This window comes from Oryx dammah, unplaced genomic scaffold, assembly GCF_014754425.2.
Source record: "Oryx dammah isolate SB20612 unplaced genomic scaffold, SCBI_Odam_1.1 HiC_scaffold_17, whole genome shotgun sequence".
NCBI classification, from domain to species: Eukaryota; Metazoa; Chordata; class Mammalia; order Artiodactyla; family Bovidae; genus Oryx; species Oryx dammah.
Genome location: NW_024070201.1, coordinates 51,298,064 through 51,318,193, shown reverse-complemented (window position 1 = coordinate 51,318,193; position 20,130 = coordinate 51,298,064). Strand labels below are relative to the sequence as shown.

The following is a 20,130-nucleotide window of genomic DNA, read 5'->3' as shown; positions in this document are numbered from 1 at the left end:
TACAGTTGTGAGAGGTGGACCATAAAGAAGGCTGAGCACTGAAGAATGGATGCTTTCAAACTGTGGTGCTGGAGAAGACTCTTGAGAGTCCCTTGGGTAACAGAGAGATCAAACCAGTCAATCCTAAAGGAAATCAGTCTGGAGTATTCACTGGAAGGACTGATGCTGAAGCTGAAGCTCCAATAGTTTGGCTACTTGATGCAAAAAGCTGATTCATTGGAGAAGACCCTGATACTGGGAAAGATTGAGGGCAGAAGGAGAAGGGGGCAACAGAGGATAAGGTGGTTGGATGGCATCACTAACACAATGGACATGAGTTTGAGCAGACTCCAGAAGATAGTGAAGGACAAGGAGCCTGGTGTGCAGCAGTCCATAGGGTCCCAAAGAGTTGGACATGACTGACTGAACAACAACCACCTAGACTAGGGAAGGAACCATCTTTATTTAGGAACCACAAGATATTTAGCATTAAGAAAACAGCTAAACAGCTACCATTTATTGAGTATTCATTATTGCTAGCTACTATGCCAGGTACCTTATACATATAAACTTAACAAAAAACAAGTGAGGTTGGGATTGTTCAGTTCAGTCGCTCAGTCATGTCTGACTCCTTGCAACCTCATGGACTGCAGCACGCCAGGCATCCCTGTCCATCACCAACTCCCGGAGTTTACTCAAACTCATGTCTGTTGAGTTGGTGATGCCATCCAACCATTTCATCCTCTGTCATTCCCTTCTATTCCCACCTTCAATCTTTCCCAGCATCAGGGTCTTTTCAAATGAGTTAGTTCTTCACATCAGGTGGCCAAAGTATTGGAGTTTCATCTTCAACATCAGTCCTTCCAATGAATATTCAGGACCGATTTCCTTTAGGATGAACTGGTTGGATTTCCTTGCAGTCCAAGGGACTCTCAAGAGTCTTCTCCAACACCATAGTTCAGAAGCATCAATTCTTCAGCACTCAGCTTTCTTTATAGTCGAACTCTCACATCCGTACATGACTACTGGAAAAACCATAGCCTTGACTAGATGGACCTTTGTTCACAAAGTAATATCTCTGCTTTTTAATATGCTGTCTAGGTTGGTCATAACTTTTCTTCCAAGGAGTAAGCGTCTTTTAATCGGATTGTTATCCCTTTTAATGGGATTGTTATCCCAAATTTTAAAATGAAGACATGAGCTCACAGTTAGGGAGTTTCTCTTCTATCAAGGGGGACAGCTGCTTCTTGGCTCCAGTTCATTGTTATCTTAAACTCTAAGGCAAAGTCCTTTGCTTCAGTCCTGTTGTACGTTCATTGTTTTCTTAGACCTGCTTTAAAAAAAAAAAAAAATCAAGAACTTTGCTGGCCAACTGTTCAAGCCAAACAAAGTGTGTCAGGTGCAACCCATGGGCTGCCAGTGTGCAAATCTCTTCCATAAGGGTTACTGGGATCATTGGGTTTAAACATAAAACATGATAGATTGTGACTAAGTCTAAGTTAATAGTCCAGTATTCCTACCTGTGCAAAAATGGGAAAGGATAGATTCGAGAGAGAGTGAATTCTTTATCACTGATAATGATCAAGTGTGGGCTGGATAACTTTGTGATGGGACTCTTACAGATGGGATTAAATCACCACATAGACATCTATCTTTAAGATCCTTTCCAACCACAAGACTGTGGAGAATGAAGATTTAAGTGGACCACTTTAGTCAGTAGGTCTAGAGCTATGGTCATGGAGGATAATAATACATAAACCTAACCACCTTCCTGGTCTTTATTAAAATGACCTCATGAAAGGGAATACAGAGCTATATTAGTCATTAAGCTAGTATTTATAAAACACTATACTTACCTGGTGGCTCAGACGGTAAAGCGTCTGTCTACAATGCAGAAGGCCAGGGTTCGAGCCCTGGGTTGGGAAGATCCCCTGGAGAAGGAAATGGCAATCCACTCCAGTACTATTACCTGGAAAATCCCATGGACAGAGGAGCCTGGTAGGCCCCAGTCTGTGGGGTCGCAAAGAGTCGGACACGACTGAGCGACTTTACTTTCACTTTCCAGCTATACATCCTACTTATAAGAGTTGGGATTTAGAATAGATAGCAAGGAGTAGGAGCAAAAACCAGAAGCTTTATACCTCCCTATTTAGCAAGGACTGTGCCCCTGACATGTAAGAAATAAGGGAAACATTTGTCCTAAACTCACTTAAGTGCCTTTCCTTTGTGTTTAGAAAATGATTATTGAGTTGAGGTGCAGGAATATCCTATGACAGCTTTCTTAGTGTGGGAACCAGCTTCCTCATGAAGAGGAGATAAGGTATTTTTGTTGTCATGCCTTAGACTTTAGAGAAGCTTTTCTAAGAGTGCTTGTTTCAAGGAAGAAACCACTTGAAAGCCAAATCAATGAACCATCCTTGCTCAGATTTGTTCACTTGTTGCCATCAGTGTTTCTTTTTTAAAATCTGCTATTGGAAAGAATCTTCAGTGCCTGTTCTTATTCAGATGTCAATAACTAATTAAATCACTCAAAATATTACCATTCCAGGGAAATTTTTATTTAGCAAAAAATGCAACAAATAGCTTTTGAGTGCCTGTTTTGTGTCAGCCATTGTTTTGAGTATTGGGGTTACAGTGAGAAATGAGTCCCTGACCTTAATGAATTCATTCTAGTAAGAGAAATAGACTCTAAAGCAGATATGGTATAATTATATATGATATATACAACAGTGGAAGTATTTATTAAAACATTTAATGAGCACATATAGTATAATCGTGTGATATATTACAACAGTGGAAGTATTTATTAAAACATTTAATCAGGGAGGGAAACGGGAAGAAGGTTCAAGAGGGAGGGGACATATGTGTGCCTATGGCAGATTCATGTTGAGGTTAGACAGAAAACAACAAAATTCTGTAAAACAGTTATCCTTCAATTAAAAAATGAATGAAGTGAAAGTCACTCAGTCATGTCCAACTCTTTGTGACCCCATGGACTATACAGTCCATGGAATTCCCTAGGCAGAATACTGGAGTGGGTAGCCTTTCCCTTCTCCAGGGGATCTTCCCAACCCAGGGATCAAACTCAGGTCTCCTGCATTGCGGGTGGTTTCTTTACTAGCTGAGCCACAAGGGAAGCCAAAAAAAAAAAAAATCAAGTTCCTGATACGTACCAGGCAACAATGATACAAAGACTAACAAAAGCCAGTCCATCGCCTCAGAGTTGATTGGGTGAGATAAACAATTTTAATATTGCATGATAATTCTCTGATGGAATGGAATACCTAGAACTTTGAGAGTACAAAGGAAGTATTATGTTTAAGGAACTAAAAATAGTTGTGTATGATTAGATCATAAAGTACCAAGACTATTGTCTCTGGACAATAGTCCATGTCCGTTTTCATGTCAGTAGAAAAACTATTTTTCTACATGGCCCTAAAGTCAAATGAAGTTTATTATTGACACTGCTTTTCATTAACTACTTTATTCATAAAACATTTATTGAGTGTGCCTACCTCATTAAAGATCTTTAAACCATATCAAATTAAGCCAAGTATTAACTGGAAACTAAAACAAGGAGGACTTCATGTCATATAGCAAGCTTCTTTTTCTTTTTTATAATTAATTTATTTTAATTGGAGACTAATTACTTTACAATATTGTGGTTTTTGCCATACATTGACATGAATAAGCCACGGGTGTACATGTGTCCCCCCACCCTGCCTCGAACCCCCCTCCTTCTTCCCTCCCCATCCCATCCCTCTGGGTCATCCCAGTGCACTGGCTTTGAGTGCCTTGTTTCATGCATCAAACTTGGACTGGTCATCTATTTCACATATGGTCCTATACATGTTTCAGTGCTGTTCTCCCAAATCATCCCACCCTTGCCTTCTCCCAGAGTCCAAAAGTCTGTTCTTTGTGTCTCTTTTGTTCTCTTGCATATAGGGTTGTTGTTACCATCTTTCTAAATTCCATGTATATGCATTAGTATACTGTATTGGTGTTTTTCTTTCTGACTTACTTCACTCTGTATAATAAGCTCCAGTTTCATTCACCTCTTTAGAACTGACTTAAATGTGTTCTTTTTAATAGCTGAGTAATATTCCATTGTGTATATATACCACAACTTTCTTATCCATTCATCTGCTGATGGACATCTAAGTTGCTTCCATGTCCTGGCTATTGTAAACAGTGCTGCAGTGAACACTGGGGTATGTGTGTCTTTTTCAGTTCTGGTTTCCTCGGTGTGTTTGCCCAGCAGTGGGATTGCTAGGTCATATGGCAGTTCTATTTCCAGTTTTTTAAGGAACCTCCACACTGTTCTCCATAGTGGCTGTACTCGTTTGCATTCCCACCAACAGTGTAAGAGGGTTCCCTTTTCTGCACACCTCTCCAGCATTTATTATTGTTTGTAGACTTTTTGATGCAGCCATTCTGACCAGCTTGAAATGGTATTTCATTGTGGTTTTGATTTGCATTTCTCTGATAATGAGTGATGTTGAGTGTCTTTTCATGTGTTTGTTAGCCATCTGTATGTCTTTGTAGAAATGTCTGTTTAATTCTTTGGCCCATTTTTTGATTGGGTCATTTGTTTTTCTGGTATTGAGCTGCATGAGCTGCTTCTATATTTTGAAGATTAATTCTTTGTCAGTTATTTCATTTGCTATTATTTTCTCCCATTCTGAAGGCTGTCTTTTCACCTTGCTTATAGTTTCCTTCATTGTGCAAAAGCTTTTAAGTTTAATTAAGTCCCATTTGTTTATTTTTGCTTTTATTTCCATTACTCTGGGAGGTGGGTCATAGAGGATCCTGCTGTGATTTATGTCAGAGAGTATTCTGCCTATGTTTTCCTCTAGAAGTTTTATAGTTTCTGGTCTTACGTTTAGATCTTTAACCCATTTGGAGTTTATTTTTGTGTATGGTGTTAGAAAGTGTTCTAGTTTCATTCTTTTACAAGTGGTTGACCAGTTTTCCCAGCACCACTTGTTAAAGAGATTGTCTTTTCTCCATTGTATATTTTTGCCTCCTTTGTCAAAGATAAGGTGTCCATAGGTGCATAGATTCATCTTTGTATAGCAAGCTTCTTTAACCAGATTTTCAGTGCTAGCAGACCATGTTTTCCTCATCCTTTCTCATTAAATAAACAAGATAACCATTTTCTGGCTGAATCTGAAAGAGGTTTTTTAAAAAAATAAAAATGCATACAGTGATTTCTTTTTTTTTAATAAATTTATTTATTTTAATTGGAGGTTAATTACTTTACAGTATTGTATTGGTTTTCCCATACATCACCATGTATCCGCCACAGGTATACACGTGTTCCCTATCCTGAACCCCTCTCCCTCCTCCCTCCCCCTACCATCCCTCTGGGTCGTCCCAGTGCACCAGCCCCAAGCATCCAGTATCATGCATTGAACCTGGGCTGGCGACTCGTTTCATATATGATATTATACATGTTTCAATTCCATTCTCCCAAATCATCCCACCCTCTCCCTCTCCCACAGAGTCCAAAAGACTGTTCTATACATCTGTCTCTCTTTTGTTGTCTCGCAGACAGTGATTTCTGATTGGAATATTGTATAGCCATTATTTATATAGAAAAAAAGTTAATGCATATTGTTAAGTGAAAAGGCAATTATATAACAGTATACATGATACGTCATTTTTGCAAAAGAAAAAATTTATATATGTATATATATACATATGCATACCTGTACAGGAATATGTATGCATAGATTAAAAACTATACAGAATATATCAAAATGTAAATCAGTATTCATGGGTAGTGCCATTAATGGGAATATTAATTTTCTATTGCTATATAACAAGTTACCACAAACTTAATGTTTTAAAAATAATACCCATTTATTAGTCACAGTTCTATGGATCTGAAGTCTAACAAAGTATGGTTGGGTTTTCTGTTTAGGCCATCACAGGCTAAAATCAAGTTGTCAGCCCAGCTAAATTCTCCTCTGAAAGCTCGGGACGGGGGGTGGAATTCACTTCCAAGTTCATTCTTGTTAACAGAACCCAGTTCCTTGCTATAATAGGACTAAGGTCCCATATCCTTGCCGGTGGTCAGCCAGGGCCCACTCTAAGCTCCTAAAGGCCATGTGCATTTCCTGCCATGTGGCCATCTCCATCTTTAAGACAGCAGTGATACATTGCATCCCTCTCATGCTTTAAATCTCTGACTTCATATCCTGCAAACAGCCAGAGAAAACTCTGCTTTATAATGGTTTGGGACAACCAAGGTAATCTCCCAATCTTAATTAAGGTAGATTGATTTGGAACCATAATTACTTCCATAAAATCCCTTTACAACGTTGTCTAGATGAGTAAATCACTAGGAAAAGGCATTTGTATACCAGTGGCTGGAAATCTGAGCGGAACTGTTTTAGAATTCTACCTACATCATTTCTCAGCCTTTTGGCTAAGATCAAATGAAGAATTCTGCATACCATAATTGGAACATATGTAGAGAAGTGCCCAGGAAGTGGTAAGGGTTCAGTAAATGTTATCCACTAGAATTGTTGTTACTTAAGGATGGGAAAATTATTTGACTAAATTTATTATGTACAACCACCAGTTGGAAGAGTCAGTGTATGTATATAACAACTGTAATAAGGAGGTCACTCTCTATGGAATAGAGAGACTCCATTCACTGCTGTAATGCCAACATCTAAAACAGTTCACATAATAGAAGCTCAGTAAAAATTTGTTGTAAAGTGAATGTCCTCAAGGGATTCTCAAGTATGGGGAAAGTACATAAATAAGCAATTATAGTACACTATAGTAAGCTGTGTGATAGAGGAACAGGGGCTAAATATTGCAAATATTTCTGCTGGATTTAGATTTCTTGTGTTCTGCTTTTGCCCTCTTCAGCTCTGTTAGAACAAGGCAATAAACTGCGTAATGCCATGGTGATTTCTACAATGAAATCAAGTCCAGATACTAGCATGTTGTTGGAAGAAGTTCATCCTTCTATGAAGGAAGATTTTCTTAGAGCATCATCACAGTAAGTTATGGGATAAACATGAATTCCAATAGTTCATTTCTTAATAGTTGTTAATGTGTCTTTTTTGTCAAGATATGGACTAAATAATCTTGGAAATGTTCAGCAAGTAATTTTTTAATGTGGTGGGAAAGAAGCCTAAACTAGGAGTTAAGATACTCAAAATCTAGACCTAGGACTGACACTTGCTAAATATGTAAATGGCTAAATTCTTGATCTTTCTCAACCAGCATGCTTATATATAAAATGGGTATTTTTTTTTCTTCCCTCTCTTACATAAATGAGATTCTAACGTAGGAAAAGGCTTTGTAGATTGTAAAGTTTTATATATATTTAAGGCAAAGTCTAAAACATTTCAAGTCTTCCATGTTGAACTGTCTCCATGTATACTTCTCAGCTCATTAAATTCTGATTTAGATTTTCCCATATGTTAGCCACTGAAAACATTTTTTTCCTTCCTTAGAATCAAAGCCTTATCTAGGAATCAAGATAAAGACCACATTGAAGATCACCTCCTCCCTCCAACTGAGAAACATGACACAAAGGCTGATACCAGAGCCATACAGCTGCTGTTGGGCAGGTAAGAGCTCTTAACTCTCTTTTCTTTAAAATTTTTCCTCCAATTTATTGTGTTTATTGTTAACAGATTTATCCTCCTAAAGCAACAACACTTCTTTTGAATAACTAAGTCATTCTCTTGTTATTCATTATATATTAAATCATTATTCGTTATCTACTAAATAAAAATCCAATCTTTAGCCTTTTATTCTTAGCTTCACTTATAGAATGGTCTCCAGTCTACCTTTCCATTCTTATTTCTTACCTGTTTCCTTAACACCAGTGTCAGCAGTGTATAATGAAAAGAACATAGATTTTTAAATAGACACAGTTGCAATTTGGGGTCTCTTATTACCTATATGGCCTGTATAATTAGGCAGGAAAAAAAATAAAAGGGTTCCAAATTGGGAAGGAAGAAGTAAGACTGTATTCACAAATGACATCATCTGTTATGTAAAAAATCCTAAAGAATCTGCCGTGAGACAGATTGTAGGATAACACGATAAGTCAGTTATACTTCTATTTACTTGCAGTGACCAATCAAAAAATAAAATTAAGGGAATTCCCTGGTGATCCATCAGTTAGGACTCAGGGCTTTCACTGCCAGGGCTAGGGTTTGATCCCTGGTCAAGGAACTAAGATCCTACAAGCCATGCAGTAAATAAATAAATAAAATTAAGAAACAATTCCATTTATAATAGCATTGATAAGAATAAAATACAAATAAATTTAACTGAAAAAGTTTAAAACATAACTACAAATTGTTGAAAGAAATTAAAGGAGACTTAAATAAATGGGGAAAATCTCATGTTCATGATTCAATACAATCCCTGTCAAATTCATAGCTGACTTCTTTATAGATATTGACAAGCTGATTGTAATTACTATGAAATTACAGGGTACCCAGAATAACCAAAAGAATCTTAAAAAAGAAAAAAATAGAATTCACACTTTGCTATTTTAAAACTTACTACAAAGCCAGAGTAAGCAAGTCAGTCTGGTACTGGCATAAGGATAGACATATAAATAAATGGAATAGAATTGGTAGTCTACAAATAAAGCCATATCAACTGATATTCAACAGTGGTGTCAAGACCATTAAGTGGAAGAAAGAATTGCCTTTTCAATAAATGGTGCTGGGACTGCTGGCTAGCCACATGGAAAAAATGAAGTTGGACCCTCAAACCATATTAAAAAAATTAATTCACTATGAATTAGATAGCTAAATGGAAGAACTAAAACTATAAAACTCTTAAAACAGAGATAAGTCTATGTAATTTTGAATTTGGAAAAGGATCCTTAGATATGCATCAGAAGTACAACCAACAACAACAAAAAATAGATTAGTTAAACTTAAGAAAATTAAAAATGTTTGGGCTTCAAAAGATACTATTAAGTGAAAAGATAATCATAGAATGGAAGAAAATATTTATAAATCTTATATCTGATAAAAAACATATTAGAATATGTAAGGAACTCAACTTAACTAAGGCATAAATAATACAATTTAAAAGATAGGCGAAGTTTCTACATAGAGATTTCTCCAAAGAATATAGTCAGGTGGCTAATATGCATATAAAAGTTTTCAGCACTGTTAGTTATCAGGGAAATGCAAATCAAAACTGTAAACAAGATACTGCTTCATACCCACTAGGATCAGTTCAGTTCAGTCACTTGGTGTTCAACTCTGCGACCCCGTGGACTGCAGCACACCAGGCTTCCCTATCCATCACCAACTCCCGGAGCTTGCTCAAACTCATGTCCATCAAGTCGATGATGCCATGCAACCATCTCATCCTCTGTCATCCCCTTCTCCTCCCACCTTCTGTTTTTTCCAGCATCAGGGTCTTTTCCAATGAGTCAACTCTTCGCATCAGGTGGCCAAAGTATTGGGAGTTTCAGCTTCAGCATCAGTCCTTCAATGAATATTCAGGGCTTGTTTCCCACTAGGATGGTTAGAATCAAAAAATCAGATTAAGTGTTGGTAAGGCTGTGGAAAATTTGAAATCTTCATAGACGGCTGGTAGCAGTGTAAAATGATGCAGCCACTTTGGAAGATAATCTGTCGGTTCCTCAGATTGTTGCACATCAAGTTATCGTGTGACCCAGCAGTTCAACTCCCTAAGTATACATCCAAGGAAAATGAAAATATAAGTTCACGCAAAAACATGTACATGAATTTCAATAGTCATAACAGTAAAAAATGTTCATCAACTGATTAATAGATTTTTTAATGGAGTATTATTTGGCCAGAAAAAGGGGAAAAGTACTGTTAACATGCTGCAGCATGGGTGAACCTTGAAAAATCACGCTAAATGAAAGAAGCCAGTCACAAAAGAGGACATAAAGATCAAGAATCCAGCACAGGGACTTCCCTGATGGTCCAGTGGCTAGGAATCCACACTGCAAATGCAGGAAGCCAGAGTTTGATCCCTACTTGGGGAACTAGATCCCACATGCCACAGCTAAGAGTTTGCATGCTGCAATTAAAGATCCCACATGCTGCAACCTGAGTGCCACAACTAAGACCCAATGGAGCCAAAAATAAATAAATGTTGATATATATTTTTTAAAAAGACTTTTCTACCAGCTCCATGGAAGGCAGTGGAGTGTTACTTTCAGGATTCTGAAAACTCTTAATTGTCGATCTCAAATTCCATTTCCAGTCAAACTATCAATCGTGTGAGGGCAGGGTAAAAATATTTTCATACATCCAAGGACTCAAAACATTGCCTCTCTTGCACTAGTTCTTAGGAAACCACAGGCTATTCTCTGCCACAAAGAGAATCTAGGAATAAAGAACAAGGCTTGGAGTCCAAGAAGCAGGGGATGTAATAGAGAAAAAAGGGAAAAGGAGCTTTATGGTCTGTGTCCATATTTAGAGAGCAGACACTGCTTGTGGAAGCAGAACAGGGTTTCTGTAGTGATACTTCTTAGGAGAGGAAAGGATAGGTGGAAACACATTTCTCCCGTGTTTGACCAGATCGAGAGGAAATGTTCCATTCTCTTGGAGAGTTCAATAATGAAATAGTAATTGGCACATAGAAAGCTACTTTAAACAAAAATTAAGGCAGTTATTAAGAAAAGCTAGATGTTGTAAAGAAAGTGTAGTAAATTATACTTGGCTCTGATATGATGTTGAAAAGTGAAGTCGCTCAGTCGTGTCTGACTCTTTGTGACCCCGTGGACTGTAGCCCACCAGGCTCCTCAGTCCATGGAATTTTCCAGGCAAGAGTACTGGAGTGGGTTGCCATTTCCTTCTCCAGGGGATCTTCCTGACCCAGGGATCGAACCCAGTCTCCCAAATTGTAAGCAAATGCTTATAATTTGAAGATAGTGATTGTGTATTATTTTCTTGAGAAAGAAGGGGAAAAGTATAGCAGCTGCCTTGAAAGGGAAGCAGAGTTGAAAGAATTAATTGAAATGCTTAGCGCAGTGTTTGGCACATATTCAGTAATTAACATGTTCATTAAGAATCAATAAGTTCATTTATAGAATATTTATTAAATGCTAATTACTGTAGGAGAAACTAAAATATATATGCATTTGTATGATTCTCTTATTAGTTTACAAACTCTTTATAAGTATCTATTTTACTTATTTCTCTATTCCACATAGAGCTTCTCTTTCCATAAATAACCTAAATACATATATTTTTGCTAAATAGAAGAAGACATGTTTATGAATTAGTCATTCTTCACAAAAACAGTATATAACATTTAACTCCATTGAATTATAGTCAGTTCTTTACTTTTTTCCCCCTCCCTACTAGACCATGAGCAGCACAAGAGTAGAACAAGTTAGCTTAGCCATCTCTGTACCATTCAGGACTTAACATCATGCCTGGTACATAATAGATGCCCAGTAAAATGTTTGTTCAATAAATGAATGAGATCACAATCAGTGTCTGTAATGTATTTTTTGAGTGCTAGTTGTTGACATCCCAGAAGAGGAGGAATATGATATAAAAGTATTAGATAGTTTTCTAGATAATGTAAGTCTTCTGTTTCATGTGTTTTTTTCCATATTTAGAACTTTAGAATGTTTACCCCCCCAAAAAAGAATAACTAAGATGAAACTTCTTTTAAAGTTCTGTTTTATTTTTCTTATTTCTGCAGTGCTGAATTGTCCCAAGGTCGCTATTGGGATGGCCTAGGCTCTCCTCCAGATTCCCCATCTCCTGGGAGTGATGTATATTGCAGCAGTGAGCCAAGTGACCCTCAGTATGACCAGAGTCTCCTGGAGAACTTATTTTATACAGTACCTGTAAGTTACTGAATCTGAAAGCTTAGGAATTGGAGAAATTAAATAATTACTTCTCTTGTGTTAATCATAGAGTTATTAATAATATTAGTGGGTATAGGCACATTACCACTTGCCAGACAGAAAGCTATTCATTTTACATACTTTAATTATAACAACAGTCTGAAAAGGAGGGTGTTACCTTCATTCTACAGATAAGGAGATAAGACTAGTAAGATAATTTTATCCAAGTACACATACAAATAAGTATTAGAACCAAGATTCAAATTCAGGTTTGCCTGAGTCCAAAGCGTATGGTCTTAATATATTGTATGGCTTCCTTAGAGCTCTTTGAAGGAAGAGCTAATGTAGGTATACTCTCAGAACCACCCTTGACTGGTATCTTTTCAGATACAGATGTTCCAGAAGTACCTCTACTCATGGGGAACGAATATCCTTACTGATCCTTAAGAAAGAACATTCTCTTTTCAGGCAGTTTTAGCATTTTCCAGGTTTCTTATATCAAGCTATATGTTCCATTCCTTGGTTTAGCATCTTGTAGAGTATATGGGGCTTCCCAGGTGGCACAGTGGTAAAGAATCTGCCTGCCAGTATAAGAGATGCAAGAAACTAGGGTTTGATCCCTGGATTGGGAGAATCCCTTGAACTAGGAAATGGCCACCTGCTCCAGTATTCTTGCCTGGAAAATTCCATGGACAGAGGAGCCTGGCGGGCTACAGTCCATGGAGTCACAAAGAGTCGGACATGACTGAGCTGCACAGAGTATATACAAAATAAGTTCATTTACTATTCCACAAATAATACTTTCTATTTGTGAAGATCGCTATTGTATTCCCCCTTTTCTGTTTCTCCAGGTCAGCACAGATACCTGAAATACAGTGTAGTTTACATCAGCTCAGTGGAAAGACTGAGAGCTACCAGGGTACAGAAGGAGCAGGGAGAACTTTTACATAAGATTGTCAGGAAGGAGCATCAGGAGGGATCAGGGATTTTAACTGAGACTTGAAAAATAGTTTCAGAGCAATAAAGGATGTGAAATAGGAATAGAAAGAATGACCTGTTTAGAGAAGCAGTTTATCTACTACCAGGCATCTAGTTTGATTAGGTAAGAATTCATGTAGAGGGGATATCAACAAGGTGAGCTAGCACAGTGCAACCAGTCTGTGAAAGTATTTGAATATTAAGTGAGGGGGAAACGACATGACCTAAATAGTGTTCTAGCAATGTTAACCTAGCAATTATGTAGGAGGCTGGCTGAGAGGAGAAAAACAGGAGCAGATAGAAAGCCATTTTTGGTACTGGAAGCATGAGACAGAGCGAATGACAGAGACAGAAAGAGCCAGAATGAGAGTGGTAGCTACCAGTGGGGTTGGAAAAGAGGAGATGGATTTAAAAGACATTGTGAATTGTTAGGATTTCAAGACTTTCTACAATAAAAGTCATCACTGATACTGTTACCGTAGGAGAAGAGAAAGGGAGCTTACTTTGTTCTTTAATTGGAGGATAATTGCTTTATAACATTGTGTTGGTTTCTGCTATACAACAACATGAATCAGCCCTAAATATAAATATATCTCCTCTCTCTTGAGCCTGCCTCCAACCCACCCTATCCCACCCCTCTAGATTGTCACACAGCACCAGACGGAGCTTCCTGTGTTTTACAGCAACTTCACACTAACTATGAGAACTTACATTGATTACACATTTTCTGTGTGTCAGAGAATTTATGTTACCTGTTATTAAGAGCTGTCCAAAATGTTTTAAATTGATTGTTTCACTTAATTCTTTTGCTAGCCCCATGAGATAGTGTCATCTCTTTTACATATCATGAAATAAAGACTTAAGAGACGTTAATTGCTAGTAATTATTAATAGATGGCAGAACTAGAATTCTTACCATAGTCTGGCAAAAAGCCCATGTTTTTCCCCCAGAACATATTACCTCCTAAGCCTTGAGCACTGCATTAGAGTGGTGAAAAAAATTAAGTCTTTGCACCCATATAGTTAGGTGATACTGTACAATCATTTTGCCCCAAACTGAGAGCAAGATCTACCTTTACTACTTACAGCTGTAAATCTTGGAGAAAGAAATTGCTACCCAGTCCAGTATTCTTGCCTAGAGAATCCTGTGGACAGCAGAGCCTGGTGGGCTGCCGTCTATGGGGTCACACAGAGTCGGGCATGACTGAAGCGACTTAGCATGCATGCATGCATTGGAGAAGGAAATGGCAACCCACTCCATTATTCTTGCCTAGAGAATCCCAGGGACAGAGGAGCCTGGTGCGCTGCCGTCTATGGGGTCACACAGAGTCGAACCCGACTGACATGACTTAGCAGCAGTGGCAGCAGCTGTGAGTCTTAAAGGCACCTAACTTCTCTCAGCATTCATTTTCTCATTTGTAAAAATTAAGATGAGGATGCCTTATAGGAATGTAATAAGTACTAAAAATACACATGCAGCATTTAACATAATACCAGATACATAGCAGGCAATCAGTAAATAGTTATTGTTATTGAGTATTTGAAAGAAGAATCTAATTTTGTTTATTTTCTTTGAACTGAACTTGTAGGTTATTTTTATGAACTTCGGGCTATTTTGTGTAGCCAAGAAAAACATAGGATTGTCTCCCTAGTATCAGTTCGTTCTTGATTGCTACTTTCAGAGAAATGTTTTCATTACCTCTATTCCCAAAGCAGTTATCTTTTAGTGCTTCTCTTCTCTTTTCTCTCCCTCAATAGAAATCTGATACCAGCGTCAGTGATATCTTCAGTGAAGATGATGATGTCCCTTCTAAAACAATGAGCCAGGCAAAAGCTCTTGCCAGATCTCCTAAGGTTCTAGAGTCAAATAATCATAAGTCGAAGAAGGAGATGGGTAAGAAACATAGGTAAGCCTCTTTATGAATGCTTGTTTAGAGGCAAAAACAAGGAAAGATTATTTTCATAAGATCTCCTCATGTGAAATGACCTGTGTTTGCCAACGCTGTCAGACTGGTTAAGTGAATTACAGTAATGCATTAAGTATTGCAATCCTTAAACATGTAATAACATGAAAAGATGGATGTAGTAAAATGAGTAAGAGAGAAAGCAGAATTCTGGGTTGTATTTGTACTCTGTTACACCTAATGTAGAAGGTATACATAAAGCAAATGAAAAGGAATACACAAAAGTGATGATAGTATTTTATATTAAAGTAGTAACTGAAGTAAAGCCTTGTTGAAAACCTGATTCTATAATATCAGTTTCTATACTTACGTGGAGATAGATAAGCCTTTGGATTACAAGAATGTTTTTATAGTTTTTGAGATTTTTTTCACTGTAAATTAGGACTAAAGCCGTTTCTCAGTCCTTGATAACTTGTGCATTAAGATGCCTGCTGCCCTTCTTCTTTCCTCCTGTTGCCTGTACAAACTAGATCATTTCATATTTGGCTTCTGACAGTCTGCCTCACTACCTGTATGAACTCCTTTCAGAAATCTTGTTGAACAGCAGATGCTATCAAAAACTCCAGAAGATGCCCAAGTGATGACATTAAGTGTGGATAAACTGGCCCTTCTGGGTAGAACACATTCAGCCAGAATCATCATTGAAACAATAGGAGTTCCTCCAGATAGTCCTCAGGATACCTCTGGCAAGAAAACTTTTCCTGGGAGACCACCTAAGCTGAGATCAACAAAGCGGTATGTCTCTCACATGGGAGAACTAAATGTGACATTTCTGGAAAGTATTTATATTGTACTTAGTGTTTTCATATGCTTCATCAATCAATAAAATGTACTAAATCTCCCACTAGGTCCCAAGCACTAAAAGTCTTGAGAATAAAGAAACTTAAGAGCCAGGCTTTGTTCTTCCATGTCTTACAGTCAGCAGGAGAGAGAAACATTTGAATGGCTGCTATAATAGGGCTTTAGGGGCCAAAAGAGATGTTTTATATGAAAAGTGCTGTAGGAACACAAGATTGGTGAAGGCTTTGAAAAGAGGAAGTCCTCTGAGGACCTGGGGTTCTTAAAACAAGGCCTTGAAAGATATGTAGGATTTATCAGAAAATAAGTTTGTTGTTTGGTTTGTTTTTTAATTGTTTTTATTTTTTCAGCACCTTCTTTGTGGAATATCACTTTCCTGTGGGCTTTTCCAAAAAGGGATTGACAAAGACCACTTTGATCACTGAGGTGGTTCGACTTGCATCCAGTAAAATTATAGATGGAGGTAAGAGAGAATTTTATTTCAGCTCCTTAGACATTTTGACTTTGGGAGGATTTGTGAATCTGTAATTACTCATATATTCCTATATTATCATAGAGTCTTAAAGGTAGAAAGAATTTTGAGGTGACTTTATCTCACTTCTTTTCAAGTGAGGAAACTGGTCCAGAGGTTTATCCTGTCCTCCAGCTATCCTCTGCAGGGCAGTGACATAGCTGAAACTGTAACTCAGAACTTGACTCTTAAATCACGTTCTTACAGCTATTATTGTTTTTCTCTTCTTCCCTTTTTAAAATATTTTTATCAAGATACAATTCACATACCATGTCATTCACCTGTTTGAAGTATACAACAAAGTGATTTTTAATATATTCACAAGTTGTATAACCGTCACCACAATCTTAATTTTAGAGCATTTTTATCCCACCTAAAAGAAATCCCATACTTACTAGCATTCATTCTTCAGTTCCCTCTTAGCCCGTTTTCACTAAGCAACTCCTATCCTACTTTGTCTCAATTTTCCCACCCTGGACATTTAAGTGGAATCATACGATATGTGATTTTACTGACTGGTTTTTTTGACTTGCAATAGTACTTCAACTTTCAGTATCTAAGTTGCTTTCTATACGTTGCTATTAAAAACAGTGCTTCAGTGAATAGTATTGCACATACATCGTTTCTTATTTGATATATTTCCATCCCAAATATTAAAAATAAATACCCTTAAAATAAATCCTTATTTGCCCTTAAAAACAGCACCTAAAGTAATTTAAAATACTCTTTAAATTACTTAATAATTACACTTTTAATTACTTACTAAAATACTCGGTAAATTACCCCACTGGAGTGGGGTGCAGTGGCAACCCACTCCAGTACTCTTGCCTGGAAAATCCCATGGACAGGGAGTCTGGTAGGCTGCAGTCCATAGGGTCGCTAAGAGTCAGACACGACTGAGTGATGTCACTTTCACTTTTCACTTTCACGCATTGGAGAAGGAAATGACAACCCACTCCAGTGTTCTTGCCTGGAGAATCTCAGGGATGGGGGAGCCTGATGGGCTGCTGTCTCTGGGGTCGCACAGAGTCGAACACGACTGAAGCGACTTAGCAGCAGCAGCAAGTTACTGATAGCAACAAAAGGTACTGTATTGGTTTGTTAAAAGCATTCGAGAGTATATAATTGATTCTGCTGGCTGAAGTATGTTTGAGAAGCTTTAACACAATTAATCTGTTTTTATCAAACCCCAGTGCAAACAAAAATGTTGGATTCTTTTCTCAGGTCTTCCCTCTTCTACCTCCTATCCATATGACATTTGATGAGCTCCTTAAAACTTCTCTGAGCCTCACGTTCCCCATCTATAAAATTGAGATACAGCAAGGACATAGTTCTGATATGCACGGGTTTCAGTTAACATAGTATCTCCAAAGCAAGGACTGCCTGTACTACACAAGAGCTTAATGTATAGTCAGATAGGATAATGAATGTAAAAGCATTAAACTCTAAAATAGCATGTAACTAATAGTAGTTTTCCCACTAGACCATTCAGATATGACCTAAATCAAATCCCTTATGATTATACAGAGGAAGTGAGAAATAGATTTAAGGGACTAGATCTGATAGATAGAGTGCCTGATGAACTATGGACAGAGGTTCATGACATTCTGTAGGAGACAGGGATCAAGAACATCCCCATGGAAAAGAAATGCAAAAAAGCAAAATGGCTGTCTGAGGAGGCCTTAAAAATAGCTGTGAAAAGAAGAGGAGCAAAAAGCAAAGGAGAAAAGGAAAGATATAAGCATCTGAATGCAGAGTTCCAAAGAATAGCAAGGAGAGATAAGAAAGCCTTCCTCAGTGATCAATGCAAAGAAATAGAGGAAGACAACAGAATGGGAAAGACTAGAGATCTCAAGAAAATTAGAGATACCAAGGGAACGTTTCTTGCAAAGATGGGCTCAATAAAGGACAGAAATGGTATGGACCTAACAGAAGCAGAAGATATTAAGAAGAGGTGGCAAGAATACACAGAAGAACTGTTCAAAAAAGCGCTTCACAAACCAGATAATCATGATGGTGTGAGCACTCACCTAGAGCCAAACATCCTGGAATGCGAAGTCAAGTGGGCCTTAGAAAGCATCACTACGAACAAAGCTAGTGGAGGTGATGGAATTCCAGTTGAGCTATTTCAAATCCTGAAAGATGATGCTGTCAAAGTGCTGCACTCAATATGCCAGCAAATTTGGAAAACTCAGCAGTGGCCACGGGACTGGAAAAGGTCAGTTTTCATTCCAATCCCAAATAAAGGCAATGCCAAAGAATGCTCAAACTACTGCACAGTTGCACTCATCTCACATGCTAGTAAAGTAATGCTCAAAATTCTCCAAGCCAGGCTTCAGCAATACGTGAACCGTGAACTTCCAGATGTTCAAGCTGGTTTTAGAAAAGGCAGAGGAACCAGAGATCAAATTGCCAACATCCGCTGGATCATGGAAAAGGCAAGAGAGGTCCAGAAAAACATCTATTTCTATTTCTATTTTATTAACTATGCCAAAGCCTTTGAGTGCGTGGACCACAATAAACTGTGGAAAATTCTGAAAGAGATGGGAATACCAGACCATCTGACCTGCCTCCTGAGAAACCTATATGCAGGTCAGGAAGCAACAGTTAGAATTGGATATGGAACAACAGACTGGTTCCAAATAGGAAAAGGAGTACGTCAAGGCTGTATATTGTCACCCTGCTTATTTAACTTATATGCAGAGTACATCATGAGAGATGCTGGGCTGGAAGAAGCACAAGCTGGCATCAAGATTGCTGGAAGAAATATCAATAACCTGAGATATGCAGATGACACCACCCTATGGCAGAAAGCAAAGAACTAAAAAGCCTCTTGATGAAAGTGAAAGAGGAGAGTGAAAAAGTTGGCTTAAAGCTCAACATTCAGAAAATGAAGATCATGGCATCTGGTCCCATCACTTCATGGGAAATAGATGGGGAAACGGTGGAAACGGTGTTAGACTTTATTTTGGGGGGGCTCCAAAATCACTGAAGATGGTGTTTGCAGCCATGAAATGAACAGACTCTTACTCCTTGGAAGGAAAGTTATGACCAACCTAGATAGCATGTTGATAAGCAGAGACATTACTTTGCCCACAAAGGTCCATCTAGTCAAGGCTATGGTTTTTCCTGTGGTCATGTGTGGATGTGAGAGTTGGACTGTGAAGAAAGCTGAGCGCCGAAGAATTGATGCTTTTGAACTGTGGTGTTGGAGAAGACTCTTGAGAGTCCCTTGGACTGCAAGGAGAGCCAACCAGTCCATCCTAAAGGAGATCAGTCCTGGGTGTTCATTGGAAAGACTGATGCTGAAGCTGAAACTCCAGTACTTTGGCCACCTCATGCGAAGAGTTGAGTCATTGGAAAAGACTCATGCTGGGAGGGATTGGGGGCAGGAGGAGATGGGGACGACAGAGGATGAGATGGCTGGATGGCATCACCGACTTGATGGACATGAGTTTGAGTGAACTCCAGGAGTTGGTGATGGACAGGGAGGCCTGGCGTGCTGTGATTCATGGGATTGCAAAGAGTCGGACACAACTGAGAGACTGAACTGAATAGTAGTTTACATTTGGGGGCACTATATTATCAATGTTTTACATACATTAATCATGTGGTCCTTTAAAACACATTAAGATAGATGAGGAAAAAGGAAGCTAAGACATAAATCAAATAACTTGGCTAAAATAATACAACTGATTTATGGTTGAACTAGAATTTGCACCTAGAACTTTTTTGATTTCAAATTGTGTTCACTTAATCTGTATTGTTTCTCATGCATTATTATTGTTGGCCACAGAGACTGAGTTTTCCTTTTGTCATTCTGAGAAGGATAATATGGGACATATGGAATAAGCATCAAGTCAAGAATTGGAAGAGTTCTAGCTCTGGTTATACCAGACACTTAATTCTGTGGCCCTGAATGCAATGGCGTTTCCACCTGTGGGCCCCTCTCAATAATGACATGCAATGGACAAGATATTTTCAGTATCTCCTTCAGGTCTTTTAAAAAAAGTCTTTTAGGGATATTGCTAGCAGTTTCTTTACAAGAATTTCTTCTTCCAT

General features: G+C 38.1%; 1 protein-coding gene across 2 annotated transcripts in view; it reads left to right on the top strand.

The window, feature by feature from the left end:
* Positions 1–20,130, top strand: part of C2CD3 (C2 domain containing 3 centriole elongation regulator) — a 118,836-nt gene that overhangs the window by 17,006 nt on the left and 81,700 nt on the right. For both annotated transcript variants that reach the window (XM_040258805.1, XM_040258806.1), the window contains exons 6-11: positions 6,865–6,997; positions 7,458–7,574; positions 11,671–11,818; positions 14,554–14,702; positions 15,288–15,494; positions 15,908–16,020. In XM_040258805.1, the coding sequence (XP_040114739.1) occupies positions 6,865–6,997; positions 7,458–7,574; positions 11,671–11,818; positions 14,554–14,702; positions 15,288–15,494; positions 15,908–16,020 (867 nt within the window). The remainder of the gene's footprint in view (positions 1–6,864; positions 6,998–7,457; positions 7,575–11,670; positions 11,819–14,553; positions 14,703–15,287; positions 15,495–15,907; positions 16,021–20,130) is intronic.